Source organism: Salmo salar, chromosome 05 (assembly GCF_965601325.2).
Source record: "Salmo salar chromosome 05, fSalSal1, whole genome shotgun sequence".
In the NCBI taxonomy this organism is placed as follows: domain Eukaryota; kingdom Metazoa; phylum Chordata; class Actinopteri; order Salmoniformes; family Salmonidae; genus Salmo; species Salmo salar.
In genome coordinates this window covers 54,899,659-54,913,788 of record NC_138295.1, presented here as the reverse complement: position 1 = coordinate 54,913,788, position 14,130 = coordinate 54,899,659, and the positions used below count along the sequence as shown (strand labels likewise).

The following is a 14,130-nucleotide window of genomic DNA, read 5'->3' as shown; positions in this document are numbered from 1 at the left end:
ATGGCCAAGCCTAACCAAACGGCAGACACTTCCAGCTGATTGTGAGGGAACGTGTCAGCCGACAACATTCCGGTTACATTTGGTTATTGTTTACATAGAGTATCGCGTGTAATGCGTCAAGAGATTGAAAATCCAAGTGACAGAAACTACCGGCACAGCAAAAAGTCAGGTAAACATCATTATCCTGCGGATACCCCATCTCCACCTATCAACAGCATGTACCACCGGGAAAGTGTAAATATAATTTCATTCAACATTCTGGCTTGTAGAGAATATGGCATTGTTTTTTAGGGCGACATCAGTCAGACAAAAAAATTATCCATGGAGTAACCATGGTAAGTCTGTTTAGGCACATTTAGCCTGCTGCTAATTATTAGCTAGTTATCTTGTAATGTCTGCATTGCCATTGTCTGGCTGGAAACTGGTTGTGTGTGTGTGTACAGGGCATTTTAGTAACAGGCAATGACAAGCTATAGGAGATGAATTCATTAGTTTTTTTTTTACCAATTGTTCTGGAATGTGTCTTTCAGGAGTGTAAGGAGATGAACAAGCAGCACTTCAGGTATTTATTGCTGGTATGCAAGGTTTTAATGCCTCATCTATTTTTGTCTGCCTTTCTCCTTTATAGCTTAAAATTGTCTGGAGCCTGGTGTTGTGGCCATGGAGCTGTCACTCGGATGGAACTAGATTTCAGCTGCTGCGCAACGAGCAAGCAAGCATCCCTTGGACTGGACACAACCCGGCAAACATATTTTTGAGAAGATCAGGACTTTTGCAATGAAAAGGCCATAGACATTACGCGCCCTGCTCCAAAGGGCAAGACAGAAATATGTTCAGTTTGTTCATATCATAACTTGAAAAGGTCACTTAAAGGATCTCATGATAAAAGCCTAGATAGTGTTTTACTTAAGCCATTGTGTTAAGTTCTCCAATTTTAGGCTACTACCTTTAGCACTTGAAGTTAAAGTATTTTAATCTTGAAATATTTTCAGTCACGTGTTCACGTGAATTCTTGGTTGGGTCTTAACTTCCCTGGGATAGGGGGCGGTATTTTCACGTCCAGATGAAAACTGTGCCCAAAGTAAACTGCCTGCTACTGAGGCCCAGAAGCTAGGATATGCATATTATTAGTAGATTTGGATAGAAAACACTGAAGTTTCTAAAACTGTTTGAATGATGTCTGTGAGTATAACAGAACTTATTTGGCAGGCGAAACCCCGAGGACAAACCATCCAGGATTATTTTTGTTTTTGAGGTGACAGTGTTTTCAATGGGTTTTCTATGTGGATCTAGATTTAAGGCACTTGCTTGCAGTTCCTATCGCTTCCACTGGATGTCAACAGTCTTTAGAAATTGGTTGATGTTTTTCCTTTGAGTAATGAAGAAGAATGGCTGTTCAGAACGAGGGTCGAGTCTAGGGGACTGTTGTGGTTGGGTCGCGCAACCTGAAAGCTTGCTCCACTTTGTTTTTATCCGCTATTGAACGCAGTTTATCCCGTCTTAAATGTTAACGATTATTTACGTTAAAAAAATACCTAAAGTTGTATTAGGAAAGTTGTTTGGACAAAGATTACAGGTAACTTATTAGATATTTTGTAGTCATGTTGCGCGAGTTGGAACCAGTGTTTTTCTGGATCAAATGCGCCATATAAATGGACATTGGAGATATAACGATGGAATTAATCAAACAAAAAAAAGGACCATTTGTGATGTTTATGGGACATATTGGAGTGCCAAGAGAAGAAGCTCTTCAAAAGGTAAGGCATGAATTATATTGTTATTTCTGAGTTTTGTGTCACGCCTGGCGGGATGAAATATGATTGTTTGATGGGGTGCTGTCCTCAGATAATCGCATGGTTTGTTTTCGCCGTAAAGCCTTTTTGAAATCTGACACCGTGGCTGGATTAACAAGTTAAGCTTTATTCTGACATATTGCATGTGTATTTTCAAGAAAGTGAAATATTTACAATTCTGTAGTTTGAATTTGGCGTCCTGCACTTTCACTGGATGTTGGTCAGGTGGTATGGTAGCGTCCCATCTAGCCGAGAGGTTCAGGCTTAACGGGTGTAAAACAAAGCAGCACTGTAGTTCAATGTGAAAGGTTTTTTATTATACAACAATAGGCAATTTAATACTGTTAATGATTTGCCTAATCAGGAAACTTGGTGAGATAATGTGCAGAGAATTCATTTCGGCAATTTGGTGAAAGTATTCCTTTTCTAAATATACGTTTTCCAAGGATTAATGTCGAGCACGTGTGAAAATCACAGCCAAATGCCCTTTTCTCCTAAGCAGGATAAGTTAAACTTTTAAACCAGCATTACTTCCATGTTTTCTCCAACTACAGCGTATGATGTACCATTTTGAAGCTCAGAGTCTGTACATGTATTCAATGTAAAACACAATTTCAAGTTTTGGAACATAAGACCGAATAGAGATGGGGGGGGGGGGGGGGGGGGGTTTGGAAAGGGGGCTTTGTGGATAAGGAGCTGGTTGCATTCTGCAGGGTCTATTAGATTCTCGGCAGCACAACACTGTGACCTGATGTGCACTCGAGCCAGAGTTCCAACCATGTGTGGTTCCTCCCCCCTCTCTTCGAGAGAGAACAAAGTAAGAGGGCACGTTCTTCGCTCTCTTTTTCCCCTCGCTAGGTTCCCATCACTGCCTTCCAAAACCCAACCACAGGGAATGAGTCACTGACTCGTACGAGAGAGAGAGAGAGGGGGGAAGAGAAAGATGTAGAGAGCAAGAGAAAGAAAGAGGGGTGAAGGGGGATTGAGCTGGGATATCTGTCTCTTCTTTGAGGCTGCGAGGACTTGACCCTGCTCGGGTTGAAGGCCAGTTGCACACCGGATACACACTGGATGGGGCATCTCGCATGGCTGAACCAAATATGAAAGTGTGACTGAGTCCTTACCGTTTGTTCAGCACCATGTTTCCAAGCTTCAGGTCTCGGTGCACAATGTTTTTCTGCAGGGTGAAAGAGGTAGAGATGGATCAGATATGTCACCGTCAGACTGCTGTTGAATGAAGCACTGGAAAAGCAACTCAAGTCAATGCTGTTACTGCTCTATAGGAGCGGCTTAGCTTGGATGATGACTCATCGGAGGGGCTACATAACAAAAATGTAACAACATTTTGACTTGTCTGAACATGCCCAAGACTTAAGTTGGAGACCGTAAAGAAAACACACTTACATAATACATCTTTCAAAAACAAATTGTCAAAGCTATGCGTCATCTTGGCTCTAGATGAGTATACAGTCAAGTCAGTAACCAATTATTTGATCATGAAGGTCAGCCTGTGAAGGCAGCAGGCACTGACCAGATAATCTGATCTACAAATCATTAAACGTTCAAAACAACTGGCCATCGGATAATGAAAAGTCTGGGAAATCTGCAAAGTACATAGCAGACTGAACCCTAGTCAAGAAGCAGATGGATTTAGACTGTTTCGAACACGTTCAAAACAGCTACATTGTAGTCGGACTGAGTTGAATCACTGATCTACAAATTACCTCACATTCCAAATAATTAGGCATACGCATTGTGATCATGATTAGCGATTCTGCACCTCGTCTTCCTCAAACTGATCCCCTCAAACGTGCTGTACGTGTTTTGTTGGTCGGCCTCACCTTGTGCAGGGCCTCCACCACGCGCACCACGTCGTAGAAGATGACGATGGCCTCGCGCTCGCTCAGCCGCTTCTCCTTGATGACGTAGTGCTGCAGGTTGATGAGGTCCGCAGTCTTGTCGCTGAAGTCGTGCGCACAGAGGCAGTCCAGCACCAGGCAGATCCGCTTCTTCAGTCGGCGCACCTTGCCATTGTTAGCCTCCGGGTCCTCCACAATCTCGTACGCCTGATCCTAAAGCAGACATGGGAGAGAGAGCGGGTTGGTTAGGGTGATTAGAGAAGAGACCGTATCTTTTATCTGTGCGTGTTACAATCTGTTGATATGGGTAGTGTTCAGTAAGCACAAAACAAAAGGCCACGAAACAGAATGAAATGTGCTTGTCCAATAAAATGTTGGTTTTCTATTGCAAAACATTTTGCTACGGTGTGCCAGGAACAATACAACTCTGGGGCATTTCTTTAGAAGCATGTAAGAAATAATATAGATTCTGACAAAAGACATGACAATTGAACGGCTTCCAAATCGGAGGTGTCATACGCCGTCACCTCTTCCATTGCCGAGTGAAATTGCAGTCTGGCTTCAATCAGCTATGAGAGAGAGAACAGTGGAGGAGAAGACAGGGCTCAGTGATCTGTGTACAACCATCCCATCTCCAATGTGAATAGAACACAGTCTGGGGGGGGGGGGGGGGGGGAACAAAGGTCATTCTTCTCTATTCACCTCAGAGCGAGCCACTGTCCCCGTCCCCATTAGTATTGGTTTGTCCAGATTTAGATGGCTGGGCCTCTAAAGGCTTTCTGAGACAAATCATTATTAACTGGTCCGCTTGGAGACGGAACTATAATAAACCAATCAATACCGTTGTAGCCTTGAATGAATCACGCCGCAGCGGCACGGCTCAATGTAGCTATTCTAGGAAGAGCGTGTCGAGGAGGAATAGGGTTGTGAAAGAGAGGCGGCAGATGGAACAATAACAAAGTTATAAAGATATGGGAAGGGCGGGAGGGCTGAGTCACTGTGAGAGTGGTCAGCTGGGAAAGTGAAGGCTTAAAAAAAAAGGTGCTTCAATATCTCTACAGAACTATCTCTAAGCTCCACTGGACTTGGATTGTGCAGTGCGGTTGGTAGGGAGGGGGTGTGAATAGAATGTTTTTCCCTGAAGGGGTGTCTTTGGGAGGCTGGCAGAAAACTATGAAAGTCTCTCATCAGAAAGAATAACGTACAATCACAGTAATTCAGTACAGGTCTGTGAAGTTCTCATCATTGAAAGACATTACAATTGGCTGCAGCGCCAAGCGATGTACGTGAACGTTTGTGGCGCAACCAAGTAAACTCTTGCCATTTACCTGGAACAGGCCATGGTGGTGCACCACTCCGTCCTGGTTATGGAGCAGCGAGAGGAGGGAGTACTCGGTGTGCAGCAGCATCTTCCCCTGCCTCTCCTCCTGGGTCTCCCCGGCCGCGTCTGCCCGCTCCTCCAGCGTCAGGATCTACAACAGAAAGCAGCAGCAAGGTCGTGTTCATTAGGCAGTAAAAGGAAGAAAACTGACTGAAAAAGGGAGGGCCTACCTAGATTTGTCCAATAAGAAACACTTAGTTTTTGGTTTCCCATTGCAAAACATCTTACTACTGTGTCGCCTAATGAATTTGACCCCGAGGTCACGAGCACACACGCTCTGGGACTGGGGAGAAATCCCTGAACAATGAACCACATGAAGTCGTCACCCCACAATGCCTAAAGATGTACCATAACAGCTGACCCCAGCAGCTGATCTAGGCCTTGGGAAAGAACTTAGGAAGAGGGGTTGAGAGCCAGAGGGGACAAAACAGGCCTGCATATTTGGCACATCAAATCAAATTTTATTTGTCACATGCGCGGAATACAACAGGTGTAGACATTACAGTGAAACTCTTACTTACAAGCCCTTAAACAACAATGCAGTTTTAAGAAGAAAAAAAATGTTAGTTAAGTATTTACTAAAATAAACTGATGTTTTTTCCATGCTGGTTTCATTTCATCCCAGCAAAAACACATCCCTACATACTACGGTCAACACACTCAGGAGACAGGCCACTTTTTCGCTCTTCCTCCTAAAACACCTTGTGTGTAAAACAGATTATTGGATTGCCCCAATAAACAAAATGCCTCTACAGTTCGTCTTCTGCGCAAGAGCAGACTGCTGCACTCAAATAGGGCCGTAAAGGAATAACTGAACACTAACAAAGACATCTGTTTAGGAAGGTCAAAGTTTCAAAAGGCTATTGGAACACTGTAGCTAACTAGCTATTGTTTGAAGACACTAATTCATCTCCATCAAACAGTGAAAATAAATAATTTAAAAAAAAAACAGTGTGAGTGTGTCCACTCACCTTTAGCTGGTAGAAGTCATCCGTCCCATCCTTCCTGGCCAGACACTGCACTATGCTTGGCACGGGCGAGTTCCCCAAACGAGGCCCTGTAAGGAAGAAGTGGCAACAGCTGCATGACCAAAAGGTAAGGAGTGTGTGTGCCCTAATGCAAACCATTAGGAGGCATGCAAACTTTAACCCCCCTAACATAACGTTTTCTTACACGTCATCTAGCAGACAGCAGAAGTTTTATGCTACCGTTGCACAAAGTTAACAGTATACATTTTCTGAAAAGATTGAAACAGCAACTTTGCTTAATAGATTCTGAGCCATCTACCCAATGTTAAAAATTCTTCACATTCTTGCCTCAAGCTAACTGAATCCCCCCACCTCTTTCCTAGTTTCCTGCGCACACACAGTTGTAAGAGGCCAACCTTTCCCCTTTTTTGCCCCTGAGTAAACCCCATCCCTTACCCAGGACAAAGGGACCTGCCCTCTTGGCGTTGCTTCCAGCTATTCCAGGACAGAGGAGCTTGCTGGCCCTGACTGAGGTCTCTCCGGCCCCCCTCTCCAAAGAGCGTCGCTTAGACATGCTGGAGCTCTGCAGGAAGAACACAGAGACAAAAAGCTAATCAGATAACATCAGATCAAGATAGGCACATTAAGTGGTGTTGGACAGAAATGTGACCACAAGGAAGAAAAACTCAAACTGATACGGTCTTGATGTTCTTCCAGGCCACAAGCAAAAATATACATCTTGAGTTGCATAATTCAAAAGGCTAAGATTCTGACCAAAATGATGTCAATGTGTCATACAGTAGAAAATACATTAGTTCTCAATAATCCCTGAAACTGCATGACTATACCTGGGTCTCTCCAGAAGTTCTCTATTGACTTGACTAATGCAGCAGACTGTCTTGTGGTATGAGAGAGGAGAGGGTATAACCCCTCGCAACCACGTTAGAAAACCCCTCCCACAAGTTTACTAACACAGTGTGAATGGCTAGCCATTATAGGTTCATTCAGATGTCGTCTCTGGTGAGAGAGATGACACCTCAGCTTTAAATCCTCACAATGTGGCATGCAAATGAAACATCCATGTACTGACATTGAATGACAAATGCCTTGATGCGGAATGCTGTAGGATTACTGCAACATCAAATCCTGCAAGGATGAAATGCTAAAGATGGCAAAACATGTAATAGGGCTAGGCTGAATGCGATTTTGTGCATACATGCTTTTTCATTTTATCCTTCGCAATTACTTTCTGAAAATCCTGCTGCAGCTCTTAGGACCTATATCAGGCCCGGAAAATTGTTAGACTCTAGCCACCCAAGCTATAGACTGTTCTCTCTGCTTCCGCACAGCAAGTGGTACCGGTGCATCAAGTCTGACACCAACAGGATCCTGAACAGCTTCTATACCCAAGCCATAAGACTGCTAAATAGCTAACAGAATGGCCTCGAGGACTGACTTTGAGTTAACCCTTTTATTTTTGCACTGTCTATACACACTCACAGGACTCTCCAACATACACATTTATACTGACACCACACACATGCACTCATCATTTATGCTGCTGCTACTCTGTTAATTATATTTCCCAATGCCTAAATCACCGTACTCCTATACATAACTAACTAACACTCCAGTATCCCTGCACATTGTAAATATGGTATTGGAACTGACTCTATATATCTTCTTTCTATGTCATTTTTAGTACTACATTGATAACTGCATTGTTGGGTTTGGAGCTTGCAAGAAAGGCATTTCACTGTACTAGTGCACATGACATTAAAACGTGAAACTTAATCTGCACTGGTTTGCGGTTCCATAAATCTGTGGACTAGGCTATGTGGTGAGTTATAACCATTGACAGTAAAAGGATATGACTTCCTCTCAGAAGACAGTTTCCCATAAAAGGTTGGGCTCATGGCTTTTTCTCACGACAGAAAAATAAAAACCAACCCTACCATTTCCGATAAGGAACTGAAGGCACATGCCAGGGGAACCCGTGTGTGACACATCGTGACATCTATTTACAGTAACATGCCTACCTCTATAGGACCTACGGTATTTTATCTTTGAGAGGTATTTGCTTTTTTGCTGCCTGTTGATAATGAGTTCCTAAGTGATGAAACACGCTCTGGTTCCCATAACAGGAAAGTAATGTTCAGAACCAACTGTGTGTGTGGTGTGTGGTGTGTGGTGTGTGGTGGGTGAATCACTCAGTTCAGTCACCCCAGGGTTATGATGGACTAGGTTTTGTCAGAAATGCTAAAATGTCAGAGGGATGACACCAATAAGAGCGCAAACTAAAACATGTCCTAGAGTGTAAAAAGGAGGCATCGTTTCAGATTGAAAACAATGTGCGACTTCCTGTAGTGAAACTGCAGCACAAAGGTGATAGGTCAATGTGCCTAAAGACAGCATTGTGGTGACCGTAGATCTTTAGTGGACACATGCCAGTACAAGTTCAACCCGACTAGAGATGTTCAAGAGCGAGATGATTTGGGCTGATAAAAGTGGGAGCATAGAGGGCAATAACAATGCATTTGAATTACCTGATTGAGAGTAGACATTGGAAACTGACACACCCCAAAAAATCTAAGTATGCATTAGAGGCAACACTAGTCAAAATGCTCACACCTTAGCCAACACAGCGAACCCACAGAAAAAAGACATCTTTCCATTTTGAAACTGTTCCACCATGGGCCACAGTTTGGCTCTGGTGAGGACAGGACAGTTTGCAGCAGTCACAGTGGGCCTACACAAATTCTCACTTCTATGAGGATTTTTTCAGATCCTAAACAGCAGACTGTCTTAATCATGTCTCTCGCCATCTCAACCAATCACCCAGGGAGGCTTATGAACAGTGCTTTTCATGACTCCCAGTCACATGTGCAACTGTAGGAGAGCAGCATATTATATCAATCAATTAGCACACCATTTATTTGCACTAGTCATCTAAACTGAATGTTAGCCATTGCAATTTGCAAAGATGGAATAGTACAGGGCATGCTGCTAAAATGACTGTCCAACAAGAGAACTATTAGAAACTGAATCAGAGCCGACAGGTTCTGATGTGCATTTCTACAAGAGCACTGTACTGCCCTAAAACCATTTGACAAAACAATTACCTTTCTGTAACGCATGCACCTTAGGCTTGCCTGAAATGGGCAGCTCACAACTAGACTTCAGATTAGTTTGGCATTTGATGAATGTAAGCCAACTACCAATAGTTCAAGAACCAAAAAGGTCAAACCACCTGAGGAGAGCACAATGATTGGCAAGAATAACTTCAGTGCAATGGCATGCTAAGATGCAGTTTTATCTGATGCTGACTGTACTGAGAGAGAGTAGGAACATAGCCTACTGAATCATATCAGACACAAGGCACCAGAGAGAATCCCCCACGCCATCCACGGGAACATGCGTTCTTTAAATAGCTGGAGAGCGCACACACACGGCCACCATAGACGACTGGAGATCCACTCACGTCCTATTATAGCAGCATGAATCAAGCATTTCACACCGTGTTCTGTTGCAAAACAAAATAATTAGCTAAAAGCACTAACTAAAGGAGCCATCCCTAAATAAATCTAATAGAACAAAATGTCATTTTTACACGTCAATACCTGGAACCTAGGCTATATCCTGATAAATAACTGAAAAATAGTCCAAGCTATCACAATGTTGTCAGAGGAGATGAGTCATACAAATCACGTGCGATCGAAGTTGAACAAAGGATTTCTTGACTTGAGGTTGCACAAGTCAATCACCCTCTAACTATATTGGACATCATGATAAAGATACCTAGCTAGCTCGTAATGGGCATGTTGATGTACCTGGATGAAACCTCAACTGCCTTCAGCGCTCTTATGGTTACCTACCATCTTGCAGCCTATTGTTATATTTTGAATGCACTTGGCCATACAAGGTCACCAAAAAATAAATAGAGACATAGGAACGACGACAGCATGTTGTAAGGGGGTGTCAGTTGCAACATTGTATCAGGCCATCATTTGAAACAAATGAAAAGGAGCACGCATCGCAGGGATGCAATCCCCCAAGTGTAGTGTACACGACCCCTTTGACTCCTACAACGGACACGAGTGCCAACAATCACATTTGTCCACAAGCCATTGAGCCATCCTGATCTTATGTCATGACATGAGTAAAATCTAACTAGGTACCATTTATAGTACCGACAACCCACGAGCGTTTACAAACGAGCCCCACGCCCGAACGCAATGTTGTAGCAAAATAAGTTTTTAAACGAATATAAATTAGTAAAACACAGCGCATTTACAGTATGGGAACAGTGGTTATGTTAATTACAAAATAATGTACAATAATCGGCGTCAGAGAAACTATGTTAGGTAGCCTAACTAACGTCAGCTAAATCTGCTAAATTCCATTCGGCACGAGCAACCCAAAGCTAGCCGGAATTACAACAATGCACACCGTTCACACATCGGAACGACCCCAATGACAAATGTGCATGTATGTGTTAATTAATATGTTCAGTTTCCAATTTACCCATTGTGTGCTAAACAATACACATTGCGCAGAACGGGGAGGCCATTTAAACAAAGTACAAGCTAGCTACCACTAACGTTAACGTTACTACCGCTAGAGCAAGCTCGTTCGCCACCTCGCTCACTCAGGTCTTTTTCTTTAACAACTTACCTCGAGCTGAAAACGCCGAGGAAAGTCTGCGTTGTGTTGCTACTGCATGGACATTTCTTTAAAAGTATTTGTTCGGTGCATAAGCAGTTTGTTGCCCCAACCAATGGAGACCGTATATGGGGGGTTGATATCGCGCAATGTTTGTTTGAGCCACTATTACCGAAATGACCACTCAGGAACAGCTTCCATTCGTCAGCTTTCTGATCTCATCTTTCCATAGCAGCGCCACCTGACAACGGAAATGACGCAAATTGCATGACTGACAGACTTGCTCAGCCAATAAAAACAAAAACATAATTTGATTTAGTAGTGTTGTCTAGCAGATGCATCTGATTGATTGAGCGTTTGATGAAATGTGTTTGATAATAGGACTAGGAATGACATGACGTTGAGCAGAGGTTCAGTGTCCAACTATGTGGCAAATTCAATTCGATATAGTTTCAAAATGCACACATGGTTTTACAACACAGTTATACAAAAATGAAAAAGTAAATTGTGAGCTTGGAGGCAAATATTGTATCCATTCATAACTAATCAGTGGCAACAAAAAGTCCAGCATTACACTCCATTCACCTGCTGTGATATCTTGGTGCCTTAGTGAAATTCTAACGTTATATCCTTTGATTGCTAACAATTCCTCCATTCATGAGAAATGATCTAGCAAGGGAGAGGAATGTCCCTTGAGAATGAAATAGGCTACAACAACGTTATACTCCTATCATTATCCTCATCTCTACTCAGATGGATAACAGGCTTTTGGTTTAACTCCCAAACATATCTACACCTTCATTGTAATGCATGCCTATCGTACGTATCGTACATATTGTACGAGATAATTTGACTATTACACAGTCATGCAAACAGTACATGTATTTGATTGATTAGCAATCTTAGAAGCATAAATGAAAGGTGTACATCCACTCTGAAAAAATAATAGTTCCATGTGTCTGAAATGTGCTCCCTTTCCTCCCTGACTGTTATGCTGACTAACATTTCCTTTGGCCCAAAAAAATGAATCCTTCTACAAGCAGATCCTCATATGCTGATCCAAATTTAGCATCCCTCTTTTGGAACAATAATCCCTCCCCCACCTACTAGTTTCGATCCAGTGGGTAGGTACAGGGGGATATAAAGGGCACAAAGTGATTTGGGCTGCACTAGTCTTCCTGTGTTGACTCAGCACAGCGTATGCCCCTGGCCACATGAAACACTTGTCAGCCTGTGTGGTTAACAGTGTCCAGCCCACAGCTTTTGATGAGGAAACTGTGAATCATACCTTAAGAGAGCTTAGAGGTAGAGAGAGACATACAATATCATTCTAGTGTTCTATTTAATTCTGTGGGAAGTCACCCAGCCTTGTAAGAGTCTGCCATTTGCATCCATGGATATGGCACATTCTCTCTTTACATGCTTTAATTAAAACATGAAACATAGTGAATGTTTGGTTTAGGAATATAATGTATCCTTTTCTTGGTTTGTTTGTTTTTTAACCCTTGTTTAAGAAAATAAGCAGACTGAGAACACATTCTCATTTACGGGAACAACCTGGAGATGAGTAGCAGAGGAGAGGGAGTGCTTCAGTGACTTTGTTTTCCAAAGAAACCATGCCCCTGGGTAGCGCTGGTCTGACGTCTCTCTCTCTCCCCAGCAGACTGTTAGGAAGGCCTCACCTGAATCCCCCACCCACAGGTCCATTCAGCACAGCCATGTCTCAGCATGTTTTGACTTCTTGGTATGCACTGATCTTGTGTCTCTCTCTCTCTGTGTGTGTGTGTGTGTGTGTGTGTGTGTGTGTGTGTGTGTGTGTGTGTGTGTGTGTGTGTGTGTGTGTGTGTGTGTGTGATTGAAAGAATGTGTGGGTGAGTAGTTGACTGAGGGAGAGGGTTCTTCCGAGACATGCCCAGACGATCCGTTTCTCTTTGACTTGATGAGGCACTCAAATAACCCAAACCCATGCAGGTACAGCATTGTGCTGTTTCCATTGCAATATTAATTGTAGGTGCAGACAAGGAGGGAGTTGAGGCCAAATTTGGGATAGGTGAGATGGACAGTGTTTATGTCAAATATTAGGTTTGTATGTTATAATGGCTAATCCCATGTTCCATATAATCCTGTGACGTTTTTATAGAGACGAGTTGACTACAGTCTTTCGTGACAGATTTGTTTCTGGGTGCCAATATGAGTTGACTGACTTTAGTTGGGCAATGTGGGTGTCTTTATGCAAAGGTAAATGAGCGATAAAGTCACAACCCAGGGAGTGGGAGTAGACTTCTCACCCCTGTAATGAGAACAACTTTTTCAGTATTGCTCGATTCAAAACTAATTAAAAACGAAACGTATCAGCAGTGTGTGGGCAAGGAGGTCACAGTGTGGGCGAGAATAAACTAGATGACAAGAAATGAGGAGCAATATTCTCCTCTCTCTTGCCTTGAAAATTACATGGAGGGATTGAATGAATGTGCTGAATCATGATTTTGCCTCAATGCAAAGTGTTTGTACTCTGAAGGTAAAACTCCTGAAAAAAAAAATACTCTTTCTGCACTCGCGTACTGCTAGTCAAGCAATATAGACATGACTAAATGCAAAAAGTTATAAAGCAACAGCTCCCTCTAATGACAGGACTCCTCTACAACAACAAGAAATGTAACCTTTATTTAACTAGGCCTAACTAAGTCCAGTGGCGGTTCTAGACCATTTCAACTGGGGGGGCCAAGCTGGGGCCAGTTGTACTGTTAGAGGGGCCAGTTACATTAGACGTTATTTGTCATATCGTTTTCTTCACTGCATTGCAGGCATTAGCAGGCAAAAGACCATGTTCATTATCATTAGTGTTCCGCGTTGCCACTGTCTAATAACGGATGTAAAAAAAGAACGATAGCAAAAATTAGCTATGTAAAAATGATTTCATACTCCACATTTAGGGGGGCCACAATGGGGTCCAAAATTGTTGTCACAGGGGCACTGTACTTGTGTCATGCACAAAGTAGATGTCCTAACCAACTTGCCAAAACTATAGTTTGTTAACAATACATTTGTGGAGTGGTTGAAAAACTAGTCTTAATGACTCCAAACTAAGTGTATGTAAACTACCGAATTCAACTGACATCTTAATTTTTTTTTGAATCTTTAATATTTCACCAGAAAAAAAAATATATACATGTACACCTCATGATAAATAAATAAATAATTCCATAAATATACATCTTGGACCATCTGTCATATTGCATTAAAGAATCAGCTGTTTCGATACATTGTGGTTACATTAGTGTTGTGTCACACTTACTCCATTAACCTATAGCATCCCATTTGATGGTGAAATATTGCAATAATTCACATATAATATATTTACAAATAATTTGTCTTCCGTTATTTGAAGACACTAAAGGTCACCCTAAACATACTGTATATATTTATCCCATACCAAAAAAAATAAAAAATCTAGGTACAGTAGAACT

The 14,130-nt window shown here is 42.4% G+C and overlaps 1 protein-coding gene across 1 annotated transcript in view; it reads right to left on the bottom strand.

The window, feature by feature from the left end:
* Nucleotides 1-10,903, bottom strand: part of LOC106605122 (serine/threonine-protein kinase 40) — a 28,169-nt gene extending 17,266 nt beyond the window's left edge. The window contains exons 1-6 of the mRNA XM_014200452.3: nucleotides 10,676-10,903; nucleotides 6,458-6,584; nucleotides 6,005-6,090; nucleotides 4,981-5,124; nucleotides 3,635-3,865; nucleotides 2,918-2,970 (exon numbers count right to left, since the gene is read on the bottom strand). Coding sequence (XP_014055927.1) covers nucleotides 2,918-2,970; nucleotides 3,635-3,865; nucleotides 4,981-5,124; nucleotides 6,005-6,090; nucleotides 6,458-6,575 — 632 coding nt within the window. The 5' untranslated portion in view covers nucleotides 6,576-6,584; nucleotides 10,676-10,903. The remainder of the gene's footprint in view (nucleotides 1-2,917; nucleotides 2,971-3,634; nucleotides 3,866-4,980; nucleotides 5,125-6,004; nucleotides 6,091-6,457; nucleotides 6,585-10,675) is intronic.
* Nucleotides 10,904-14,130: the final 3,227 nt, after the last annotated feature.